Source organism: Pinus tabuliformis, chromosome X, assembly GCF_031772625.1.
Source record: "Pinus tabuliformis cultivar Carrire ecotype Pingquan chromosome X, CPIR1, whole genome shotgun sequence".
NCBI lineage: Eukaryota > Viridiplantae > Streptophyta > Pinopsida > Pinales > Pinaceae > Pinus > Pinus tabuliformis.
In genome coordinates, this window is record NC_142308.1 from 1588335805 (window position 1) to 1588348690 (window position 12886).

A 12886-nucleotide genomic window follows, 5' to 3' on the forward strand; every position below is an offset into this window, starting at 1 on the left:
CCTTGCATATTGGAGGATTTTGGCTGAGTTTCAAGCAAAGTTGTGGTGGGTTTATTTCAGTGGTAGCGCAGAGCCGTGAGGGATTGCGTGGGTCCTCAAGGGGGCGATTTTCGGGGGTCGGCCATTTCAGAAAAGCTTTCTGGGTTTTTCTGGTTTCTTGAGTAGAGTCCGATTCCAGAGTTTCAACATTTTCTGAGGAGGAAAATAGCCCCAAATCCTCATTTGATTTCCACCAGCAACAGCGGCAGCACGGCAGTTCTCCAGCAGCTTGGACGCAGGCCATTCCTTTGCTATTCTAAGTGTATTTCTTCACTTGCCTTGTGCAAGTCGAGGTGTCATCTTTCTGATCACCTCCTGTACTCATTCTATTACTCAGTATAATAAAATGGCTTAGCATTTCTCTCCGCATTTCTTGAGTATCTGCTTATATCTCATGGTTATATTGTTATATGTTGCACCATTGTTATTTTTATCTCTTTGAGCTTCCTGGCCACTATACCACTTGTGTGTTTTCTCCTATACTCTTAGACAGAGTCTGGAAAGGGCCAGGTAGCCTCCAGATCTCGTCCTCTTTTCAGAGGCGACATATCTGGTAAATGCCCTCCCAGTCCATCTCTGGTTGGAGTTTTCTTGAGTTTGAGGAATATTCCTGATAAGGGATATTACATAATCAGGATTTCAGCACCAAGGTGTATCCACTGGATACTTGTCCAGTTTTGGGTGTTTTCAGTTGCTTCTCTCAGCAACAAAGTTGCAGTACAGACGCAGTGTTAGCAGTGGCAGTGCTAGCAGCATAGCAGATGCAGCATTTGAGAGGGAGCTGCTATACAGATGTAGCATTGGTAGTGGCAGTGTCAAAGGCAGCAGTACAGTAGCAACAACAACGTAGTAGTTGGTGGACAGTATGTCAAGCATCAACAGTGCAAAGGACGATGCTTCAAAGTCAGAGGAGTATGCAGCGACGGTGTATTGCTAGAGCACGTTCCTCGCTAAGAGGGAGTGTCGATTTGGGGTAGCAATAGATGTGCTTTAAGCCTCAAATTTTGCAAGGAGGCCCTGGAACATGCATTCCAAAGAACCCAGAAAGTGTTTTGGGAAATTCAATCCAGAAGTGATTTTATTAAAATAATTAATATTTTTAATGGGGTTCCTAAGTCTAAACTTAGGAAAATTAAAATATTAATGGGTATTAATCTAATAAGGGGTGAAACTTCTAGAAAAAGACACAGATCAAGCCAAAACGATCTGAGCCTTTGATTAAGATTTAATCTAGGCCGTTGGTTGTCCAACAGGAAGATATAAGAAGGGGCTTGAGAGTCATTTGGAAAACACAGTGTGAGAGAGAAAATCGATTTTCTGAAGTGAGAAGCTCTCAAGAGGAAAAATCGATTGAGGATATCTCTTGCAGTTGAGGAGCAGGGGTAACAACTTCCAGTGAGAGAGATTCTTAGTCGGAGATACATCAGCAGAGAGAGCAGTAAGTGATCCAGAAGTCTTGATGCATAGGCTGAGGTAGGGCCAGAAGGGCCATGCATAAGCGATGCAGAGGCACAGAGAGAAAGTCGAAAATCAAAGCAGAGGGTCAGTTTTAGCAGCCAGAAGTCGGTGTGTGAGACCGGGAGGCTGAGAGCAGTGACTCTAGGTTACTGATCGAATCCCTAGCTGGGTGACACAATGCCTGGAATGGTTGACGTTGGGACAACTTGCAGCCAGTGCAGAGATAACACAATGCCTGCCAGGGGCACTTCATCCAGCAGTCGGATCAGCCAGGATTTCTCATTGATTGTGTGAGTTAAAACTCACAAAGCTTCTACCAATATTTCTCTCTGTAACTAAATAACCCTGTGAGGTATTCATAATTTGCTACTGCTTAATAATAATAAACCCTCAGAGTTGTTGCACTGGTTTTCTTGCATTGGGTTTTTTCGAGGATATTTGTCCAAAAATAATTGTCCTATGTGTTTCTATTTTCCTTGCTCGGTTTCTATGTTTCAGAATCATTTTTAATTGGTGTAGGCTGCTTTAGTAATTTACTTGAATGTTTCATGAAGAAATTTGAAATAAGCTTGTAATGTTATTTACAATCTAGGAGAACTAGATTCAACTGGCTGCAGTACGATTCCTAGGATTGTTAGATCTAGGAATTTTCACATGGTATCAGAGCCAGGTTGATGTGAAACAGGAAGAGCAGATCTAGCACTGAAGCAAGGGCCAACTTGCTACAACAAGAAGAAGTTCGAATCCCCTAAGGGATTGTGCAGTTCTAGCCAGAAGGGCTATATTTTCATGGGTGTCTCTCTCTGAGTGAGCCAACAGAGAGGTAAGACTGTCGGATTGAGAATTTGCTGAGGTAGAGGGAGCTACTCAGAGTCACACAAAGCTAGAGGGACATAGTTTTCTCCAAGCTAAGTGCTAGGCAGAAAAGCCGTCGGAAGGAGGAAGCAGATCACATAGTGAGGGAATACTTCCTCAGTGATTTCTTGTCGAGGAAATCAATATTTCTCGTTTTCTGAATAGCAGAGGAGCATCAAACTTACCAGCTCCATCAAGGAGTGCGTAAGGCAGCCCAAGAGCTACACAGTAGGGAGAAGAGGGAGTTGTTCGACATTTTTCGAAGGATATGGCAACCAGTGGCTTGAGGGATCAAGATAGGTTAGATGGAGCTTCCAACTATGTCATCTAGAAGGCTAGAATGTCTTTCCTTCTAGATGAGAATGCCCTCAAGACGTATGTTGATAGTGTGGTAGTTGTCCGTGCAGATGCAGATCCGCTGAAAAAGTACAGAGCTAAGATGGCTAAGGTGAAAAGGATGACCCTGGATGGAGTCAAGGATCATGTAGTGTGCCACATTTCCAGCAAAGGGATTGCTAAAGAGATGTGGGATGCCTTGGCCACATTGTATTAGGGATCTTCGGAGCAGTGGAAGATGTACTTAGAGCAGAAGCTGAGATATGCTCAAATGCAAAAGGGAGAACGTGTGGATCCATTCCTCGCGAAACTGAAGGAGACCCGTGATGAGTTGTCGGTTGCAAGGCACACACCTCAGGATTTGGAGTTAGTGAGACTGGCTCTAAATTTCGTCTCGGATGAATGACAAGTCTTTGTCCAGAATATCCTGGGCAGAGCAGCATTGCCAAATTGGGACGAGATGTGGGCAGCTTTGAAACAAGAAGAGCTGAGGAGAGACCTGCTCATGTTCAAACTTGATGGAAGCAGCATCAGCATTCAGTCGAAGCCCGAAGTAGAGGAGGAGGATAACCAGCCCTTTCATCAAAGGGACAGAAGGGATAACAGAGATGAAAGAACTAGAAGGACGTCTCCAAGGTGAAATGTTTCAGATGTGGCGAGATGGGCCACTGTGCATTCTAGTGTCCTTTGAAGAAAAAGGACAAGGATGAGAAGCATGATCCTAAGGTTGCAGCCACAAAGATCGAACAGGAGGAGTTCTCCATGACAGCCGAGATACCTCCAGGAGGGAGGTGCGTTGATATAAAACTGTAGTTTGATAGAGTTACAGATGGGCAAGATCCTTGAGGAGCCCACCTCTTGTATCATCACCTTGCTACGGGAGCTCATGTTCAATAGTAGCAGGATGGAGGAATTTTCAATTGGTGCCATGGAGTGTTGATTCGACAGATGCAACAGTTAGTAGCGCCACAATGGGAGCAGCGCAGAGCAGAGAGGGAGTAGCACAGTGCAGAGCTTCAGCTACGCAGTGGCTTCAGAAGACAACGTGGGACTAGCAGCAGTTAGGATTTCAGCACCAAGGTGTATCCAGTGGATACTTGTCCAGTTTTGGGTGTTTTCAGTTGCTTCTCTTAGCAACTGAATTGCAGTACATATGCAATATTAGTAGTGGCAGTGCTAGCAGCATAGCAGATGCAGCGTTTGAGAGGGAGCTACAGTACAGATGTAGCGTTGGAAGTGGCAGTGTCAAAGGTAGCAGTACAATGGTAGCAGCAGCGTAGTAGTTGGTGGACAGTATGTCAAACATCAGCAGCGCAGAGGATGATGCTTCAGAGTCAGAGCAGTATGTAGCAGTCGTGTATTGCTAGAGCACATTCCTCACTAAGAGGGAGTGTTGATTTGGGGTAGCATCGAATGTGCTCTAAGCCAAATTTTGCAGGGAGGCCTGGGCACATGCATTCCAAAGAACCCAGAAAGCATTTTGGGAAATTCCACCCAAAAGTGATTTTATTAAAATAATTAATATTTTTAATGGGGTTCCTAAGTCTAAACTTAGAAAAATTAAAATATTAATGGGTATTAATCTAATTAGGGGTCAAACTTCTAGAAAAAGGCACAAATCAAGCCAAAAAGATCTGAGCTTTTGATTAAGATTTAATCTAGGTCGTTGGTTGTCCAACATGAAGATATAAGAAGGGGCTTGAGGGTCATTTGGAAAACACACAGTGTGAGAGAGAAAATCGATTTTCTAAAGTGAGAATTTCTCAGGAGAAAAAATCGATTAAGGAGATCTCTTGCAGTTGAGGGGCAGGGATAGCAGCGTCTGGAGAGAGAGATTCTCAGTCGGAGAAACATTAGCAGAGAGAGGCAGTAAGTGATCCAGAAGCCTTGACGCAGAGGCTGACGAAGGGCCAGAAGGGCCACGCAAAAGCAGCGCAAAGGCAAAGAGAGAAAGTCGAAAATCAGAGTAGAGGGTCAATTTTAGCAACCAAAAGTTGGGGTGTGAGACAGGGAGGTTGACATTAGTGACTCTGGGCCACTGATCGAATCCCTAGCTGGGTGACAGAGTGCCTGGAAGGGTTGATGCTGGGACAGCGTACAGGCAGTGCAGAGATAACGCAGTGCCTACTAGGGGCACTTCATCCAACAGTCGGATCAATGAGGATTTCTCAGTGATTGTGTGAGGCAAAACTCACAAAGCTTCTGCCAGTATTTATCTCTGTAATTGAATAACCCTGTGAGGTATTCAGAGATGTATTCAGAATTTACTACTGCTTAATAATAATAAACCCTCAGAGTTGTTGCACCGGTTTTCCCGCATTGGGTTTTTCCGAGGACATTTGTCCAAAAATAATTGTCATATGTGTTTCTATTCACCTTGCTCAGTTTCTATGTTTCAGAATCATATTTAATTGGTGTAGGTTGCTTCAGTAATTTACTTCAATGTTTCATGAAGAAATCTGAAATAAGCTTGTAATGTTATTTACAATCTAGGAGAAGTAGATTCAGCTGGTTGTAGTAGGATTCTGAGATTGTTAGATCTAGGAACTTTCACATGGTACCAGAGCCAGGTTGATGTGAAACAAGAAGAGCAGATCTAGCACTAAAGCAAGGGCCAACTTGCTGCAGCGAGTAGTAGTTCGAATCGCCTAAGGGATTGCACAGTTCTAGCCAGAAGGGTTGTATTTTCATGGGTGTCTCTCTCTGAGTGAGCCGACAGAGAGGCAAGACTGCTAGATCAAGAATTTGCAGAGGCAGAGGGAGCTACACGAAGCCACGTATAGCTACAAGGACGCAGTTTTCTCCAAGTTGACTGCTGGGCAAAAAAGCTGTCGGAAGGAAGAAGCAAATCACATAGTGAGGGAATACTTCCTCAGTGATTTCTTGTCGAGGAAATTAGTATTTCTCGTTTGCTGAATAGCAGAGGAGCAATAGACTTACCAGCTCCATTAGGGAGTGGGTAAGGCAGCCCAGGAGCTACGCAGTAGGGAGAAAGAGGGAGTTGTTTGACATTTTTCGGAGGATATATCAACCAATGGCTTGAGGGATCAGGACAAGTTGGACGGAGCTTCCAACTATGTCATCTGGAAGGCTAGAATGTCTTTCCTTCTAGATGAGCATGCCCTCAAGACGTATGTTGATAGTGTGGTAGTTGTCCTTACGGATGCAGATCCGTTGAAAAAGTACAGAGCTGAGATGGCTAAGGTGAAAAGGATGATCCTGGGTGGAGTCAAGGATCACTCCGACTTGGTATCGACTCGGTCGGCTCGATTTCAATGACTCGGTCGTTGTAAAAAATACATTAAATATTTATCTTTTTTATTAAAAAACATAATTTTAAAGATTTTCATTCATGTTTCCAAACACACAGCATTAGAATATAGATAGAAGACAACATATGATCAAAGTAGGCTCATGAATATATCCATTATATCAAAATGGCACCTAGTGCACTGTCCAATACATACATGATCATGAATCATGATATAGAGATCAAAACAAAAGCACATAACCAAGGAGGCTAGAAATGGCCTCTACAACAAAAGTAAACTATGACTAGTACTACTTGCTAGTGGCTACTACCAGAGGAGCCAAGATCATGTGGATCAATCTTTGGATCATCATCAGAGTCAGACAGGGGGCCCGATGGCTCCTCCTTATCATCATCTCCAACTGCAACTGTAGAAGTGGTAGCACTGTCAGGCTGTGCAGCAGATGCAAGCTGAGATAGACGAGATATGCACTTCTGTCGTGGCTGAGCAGAGGAAGTGCCTGCAACTGGAGGACTTGCTGGTTGTGAGGCTGAGGCTGGTACAAGTGGATCAGGATCTGCATTCAACTGAACATTATGTTCAAGTGATGCTATCGTCTGTAATTCATAATCCATATCCTCATTAGAAGCAAACTTTGTTGGATGACTCTCCACTACCCAATCTGATGTTGGATCAATGTCTTCCAACACAATGGGATCTGAATCAGGTCTTTTGTTGAGCAATTGGTCGCGTCTGAGCCGGAGGTTGTACTGGACATAGATTAGATCATTTAACCATTTTTGATCCAAATGGTTTCTCTTCTTTGTGTGAATCTTCTCAAAGACCGACCAATTGCGCTCACACCCAATAGCACTGCAAGTTTGACTCAAAATACGAAATTGCAAACTTCTGCAATTTAGGACAATGGCTACCAAAAGCCTCCCACCATTGTGCTGCAAAAAACATAGGAGTGTAATGAGTTAGCTCAACAAAATTACAACTTATATCCAACTTTCAAATTATAAACGATTTAACAAAAAAAGTATTAAGAATTTGAAAATTGAAAATTTTGTTTACCTGGCTCATCTGCGTCCCTTGCATTCTTTGCGAGGTTCTTCCCAAAGGTACCTAAGGCATTGGTGAAGGTTGTGACCTGTCGGTGTATCTCCAGCTGATCACACTCTAATGGGATCATGCGATCAATGCAGTCAATCAGTCCATCTCTAACCTCCCCCCTCAAAGCTCCTGTCGCCTTAGCTTTATAATGATATCGTGGGTTCAAAAATACCCAGCTACATGTATAGGGCGATGGAGTTGATTGTTCCATCTTTCATCAATGATTGCCCAAATGGGTCCATACTTAGCCACTTTATCCTTGTATGCCCTCTTTATTTGCTCCTTTGCTTGATCCATAGCGTCATAAATGAAGCCCATAGCCAATCTTTCCCCATCCACCAACTGCAACACCTTAACCAATGGCTCAGCAAGCTTCACAATCTCTGTTGCCTTTCTCCAAAATATTTCTTCATTAACTTTCTTTTTCAATTCTTTTCCTTCCAGTTTGTGAGACCACTGGCTTAGATTCTATTCTTCACTGGAAAAAATCTTTTGCAAGTTTCTATGTTGTGAAAGCATAGATTGCAATGTCAAAAAATGAGTAGCAAATCTAGTGATGCCAGGCCTAATAATATCCCTGCCCCCTGTGTGTTTCCTCATGAGGCTCAAAATCCATGAATGATTGTAGATAAATTTTGTTATGCTTTTGGCATGATCTACAGTGTTTTTAACCCAATATAATTTTCCAATATCCTCAAGCATGAGGTCTATGCAATGTGCAGCACATGGGATCCAAAAGATGGTCTTTTGTTTTTCCTCTAACAATTTACCAGCAAGAACATAGTTAGAGGCATTATCTGTGATGACTTGAACAACATTAGCCACCCCCACCTCCTCAACAACCTCATCCAATAGTTGAAACAACAATTGCCCATCTTTTACCTTATCAGATGCATCAACTGATTTTAGAAACATGGTTCCCTGTGGGCAGAAGATAAGAAAGTTTATGATGGTATGGTTTCTTTGATTAGTCCATCCATCTAACATGATGGTACATCCTGTTCTTGCCCATGAGTCCTTGAAATCTTTCAAATAGTCATTAATGGATAAAATTTCTTTCTGCAAACGATACCCCCTTAGCTCATGCATGTTAGGGCCTTTGAAGCCTTTTCCAGCAGCACGTATGGCATCAAACATAAGCTCATAATATGGTGAATGAGAAGCATTGAAGGGGATATCAGCATCATACCAGCATCTAGCTATGTAATCACAAGCAGTCTCCCTCAATTCTTTCTTCCAATGGTCATCTAAAGTGGGTTGCATTTGACTTCTACTAGCTTGAGGACCATGTGCATCTGATGGAGAGGAGGGAGTGAAATAACTATTGATATTCATATCACCCTTTTTCATTCTACCCTTTCCCTTTTCTTGAATAGACTCAAAAGATGGAGGAACATATCGGAAGGGGTTGGATGCATCAGCACAAGGGATAGAGGAAGAACCCTCAAAATCAAAATGGGCCTCTAATCCCCGCCAAGTGTTGTTTCAGCCTATTAATGCCCCCGGGACCTTCCTTAATTTTCCTATGGCACAATTTGCAATGCATTTGACTATCAACAATTTCCACATATGCCCAAGCAACATCTTTCACTCTAGGTGCCATTTTTTGACCTGGAAATGAAAGCAAAAAATCTGAAAATGAAAACAAAAAAAACATTGATTCAATGTTCATTTCTTTCACAAAAAACACTCTTTAGGATTTCAAGATTTGCACATAAAATTTAATAAGCAAAAACAGATTTCTACAAGTGAAAAGAAATACCTCCAGGCACAAACTACCTCCTCAAGCTTGCTCCAAGAAACCAATTCCTCAATGTTGCTCCAAATGGCTGCCCAAGAAGCTCCTCACTCGAGCTACAATGCTTGCCCAAGACTCCTCAATGCTGCTCCAAAAACAAACTCAACAAATCCTCACAAACTCTCATTGAAATTCTCACTCAAATGCATGAGATGGCTGTGAGGAAATGAGAGGGGTTGGGTGAGTTAAATAGGGTTTAGGAGAGGGGAATGGACCCCAAAGACCAAATAAACAAAAACTAAAGTGCTTTGGAGTCCCCCACACTAAACAATTAAAAAAAATCGTTGTTTTTTTGGGTTGTTGGGCCGCTGTACACAACCCGGCCAGGTTAATACGGACTCGGCCGAGCCGGCCGGGTTAATACCAAGCCGCTGAGTTGTTAGACAACTCGGCCGGCTCGGTATTAACCCAGTCGGCCGAACCGTTTCCTAGGCCAGGTCATTGTTGGGAGAGGCCTAGCTTGGACCAATTTGGCCGAGTCGGTTCCGAGCCGGCCGTTTTTAAAAACAATGATGCAGAGATGTATTCAGAATTTGCTACTGCTTAATAATAATCAACCCTCAAAGCTGTTGCACCGGTTTTCCCGCATTGGGTTTTTCGGGGGACATTTGTCCAAGAATAATTGTGTCCTATGTGTTTCTATTTTCCTTGCTCAGTTTCTATGTTTCAGAATCATATTCAATTGGTGTAGGCTGCTTCAGTAATTTACTTCAATTTTTCATGAAGAAATCTAAAATAAGCTTGTAATGTTATTTACAATCTAGGAGAAATAGATTCCGTTGGTTGCAGTAGGATTCCTAAGATTGTTAGATCTAGGAATTTTCACAACAAGTGTTTGTTGTAGGCTGTTTATGAAGTCTTTGGCCTACATTGTATTGTTGGCCTTCCTTACCTCATATTTATAGAGGAAAGAGAGTGCCCTTACATTTTCACTCATCGCATATTTCACTCTTTTGTGGAGATGTGATCTTGCAGATTGTGCAATAGTATTCTCTCTCTCTTGGTCTTCCTTTGTACTCTCTCTCTCCCCCTTGAGTCACTATGGTTTCTTTGTCTTCTTGGAGTATCTTGGAACATTTTGGAAGTCTAGACTTAGGTTTTATGATTTATACCTTGAGGTTTGAGACTAGGGTTTTGTGATAAAACTCTAGGGTATATTTTGTGAGCAGAGGAAGTCTTGCCTTGGAGGAGTTGTTGGAGCAAGTTTTGCATGTAGGAGCTAATTGGTTGAACTAGGGTTTTCATTATTTTCTCTAGCTAGGTTTTGGAGAACAAGTGGTTTGTACTAGCTTTGAGGGAAGGCTATGGTATGTACCTGAACCTTACCTTGAGCATATTAGTGAAGTTTTCAGTTGTCCAAAACTTGTGCAATTTCCAGATTTGATTTTCAGCCATATATGTTCTTCATGTTTTGTTATTTACATCTATATATGTCTTTGATGATTTGACATAAATATAATGGCAATTTGTTGAGTGATTTGAGATCATCAGTGAAGAATTTAAGGCGGTTTTGTTGCTGCTATATATGCTGTTTTACTTCTGCTTTAACTACTGTAAATTGAATTTTCAGATTTGGATTATGTATGATATGTTGTCTGGAATCACTGCATGGAGGCGGTTCCCTTATCTCATAAACAAAGGGGTCTTATACACCAATTTGGTGTTTGGCTTGGTCGCGACCTTAAAGTTAGATGATTATTATTATTATTATTATCATTATCTAGGCAGTTTGGTATTTTTCTCCTTCGATTGCCTAGAAGATTGGGCTGTTGGGAAGTGAAATGTTCTCTTTTAATTGCTGTTTTATTCTATATTTCATAACATCCTAAGGCTGAAATTCACAAAGTTAAGATCAGGGAAACCTCTAATTAAAGAGGTGAAATTTCTGTTTTGCATTAAAAGTCTGGAAAGCATGAAATTGTACAAATTTTCTATTTGTACTGCTAAAATTAAATAAAAAGAACAATCTATTCAAATAGGTGACCAATCTTACACAGAAGAAGCTAGGGGTACCAAAATGCTAACTTGAATGTCAAGGCTTTTGCATGTTTTTATGCTGATTCCAACAATTATCAGAGATAAACTGTGCTTTTAATTTCAGAGCTGGACTTACCTCAGCAGTTGGATTCGAACAACCAGTCACTTGATAAGGGGTTTCAGGTATCTCACATGGTTCGTGGAACATGGCTGTCCAAGAGCCGACTAAATAAATATGGACTGCCATCACGATTGCTAGATTCCCTCCGTACTGCTTTCTTGGAAGAGGATGACTTGCAACTGCTGCGGAGAAGTCCGAGACTAAGTATTGTAAGATTTTTTCTTCTCGTCTTTTTCAATTTTAGATTAGAAATGGTGGTTCTTTAATATAAGATAGTGATTATATCATTGAAGCCTGCAGATAAGCAAGGAAAATGAAGCAGCTGTGCTGGAAGCTATCCTATCAATCTTAAAACCTATGCTGGACTCAATGGGTGAAACTAACGAATTTAGCAGGTTACAAATATACTTTCCATTTTTATAAATGATTCGTATCTTTTCATTAGAATCATTTGTCCATTGTATTTCTGAATTCTTCTGTAATACCCATTTTGCTCTTGAATCATGAACTGTTACAGCGAAGACTGTAGTTGGGATGTAAAGCTGGCAATGCAATTCAAGGATGGCCAATGGAGGATCATAACATCTATCTGTGAATCATGTTCAAGTGGTCTGCAAGTATTAGGTTTATCATAAAATATAAATCTGAGGAATCCTGTGGTGGTCATGATGTTGCAAGATTCAAAATCATTCTGTTGTACTAGTTTTCAACATGGATGCAGAAGAAGCATTTCCCATTTATTGTTGCTCAAGCAGTATTCCAGGAAAATAGATAAAGTGAAATTTAATGATTACTAAGATCATTATGGTATCCTCTGTGGCTAGTTTTAAAGCTGAAGCAGTTACGGGGAAATGTGCCTATCAGTATTTAACGCATTCCAGGTTGCTATGTGTTCTATTTATATCCTATGTTGCAAAATTGAATCATTTTTGAATTTGTGTCATTGCAGTTTTTAATCGCAAAGTTATGCTTTCTTGGTTAGTGGCTGGTGGCTCAGTATTATGTTAACAAACTGTAGATTTGATTACTTAGTTGCTGAACTACCAGAAATGATTACCTGAGTACATTAATGTGGAACAATTATATCAGTGATAGATAACCAGTGACAGATACTCTATTGGAGAAGGCCTTTTCTCCATGCATCTTCAGGAATGCTGATGACACGCAACCTTTATTTAATAACAAAACCATTTTGTGTGATTATCACCTTGTCATACTTGTTCATGGCCAGACTCCCAACAAGTTTGCATATATCATGTTAAAGATTATTTTCAAGAATACCATGAGTAGGTTTTCAACTAATCAGGCAATGTCATTTCAACACATTCTTTAGTGTATATCTGAATTTGACCCAGCTGTTGTGGAGAACTGAGAAGATGCCGACCAAGAATATATGGCAATAGACAACTGTGCTTTCTTTTCTATGGGATATCTATTTTTCTTCCTGAATTGTTGTTAACCGAGACTTGTTATTTAGGAGATGCACTAGACACTGCTTATTTTTCTTTTTGTAATATAAACTGCCATACTCCTGACTCTTCAAACCCATTGACCTTTCCTTGGCCATGATTGGGCATTAATATAATATCATTTCATTTCTCAGAAAAGAAAGATATGCACATATTTCAAATGAACATTTTTGGTTGGCAGTTTCTATTGCTGACATGTAGTAATGAAAATGCATAAAGCCTTTGATAGTTTCAAGGATGAGATCACTACATACATAAAAAATGAAATGAATCAAAGCATGGATAAGACGAGAATAGAGATCACAGAGGAAATCAACAAAAATTACAAAAACAATAGCTCTCAGGATAGAAAGATTGATAAATGTGTTAGGGACGAAGAATCCTTTCCCCATACCAACTTGTCAAATATAACTCCTCAGCAACCTAGGTCTTCAAGCACCTTCTCCGCAACTCAACGTTACGAGTG

At 41.1% G+C, this 12886-nt stretch overlaps 1 protein-coding gene across 4 annotated transcripts in view; it reads left to right on the top strand.

Moving 5' to 3' along the window:
- The window catches only part of LOC149146090 (SET domain-containing protein), a 318457-nt gene extending 306580 nt beyond the window's left edge, over nt 1-11877 (top strand). For 3 of the 4 annotated variants that reach the window (XM_089447463.1, XM_089447464.1, XM_089447465.1), the window contains exons 10-12: nt 10955-11160; nt 11252-11346; nt 11469-11877. In XM_089447463.1, coding sequence (XP_089303589.1) covers nt 10955-11160; nt 11252-11346; nt 11469-11586 — 419 coding nt within the window. In that variant the 3' untranslated portion in view covers nt 11587-11877. Of the gene's footprint in view, nt 1-10954; nt 11161-11244; nt 11347-11468 lie in introns of all 4 variants that reach the window. The other variant, XR_016264222.1, reaches the window with a different exon arrangement.
- Nucleotides 11878-12886: the final 1009 nt, after the last annotated feature.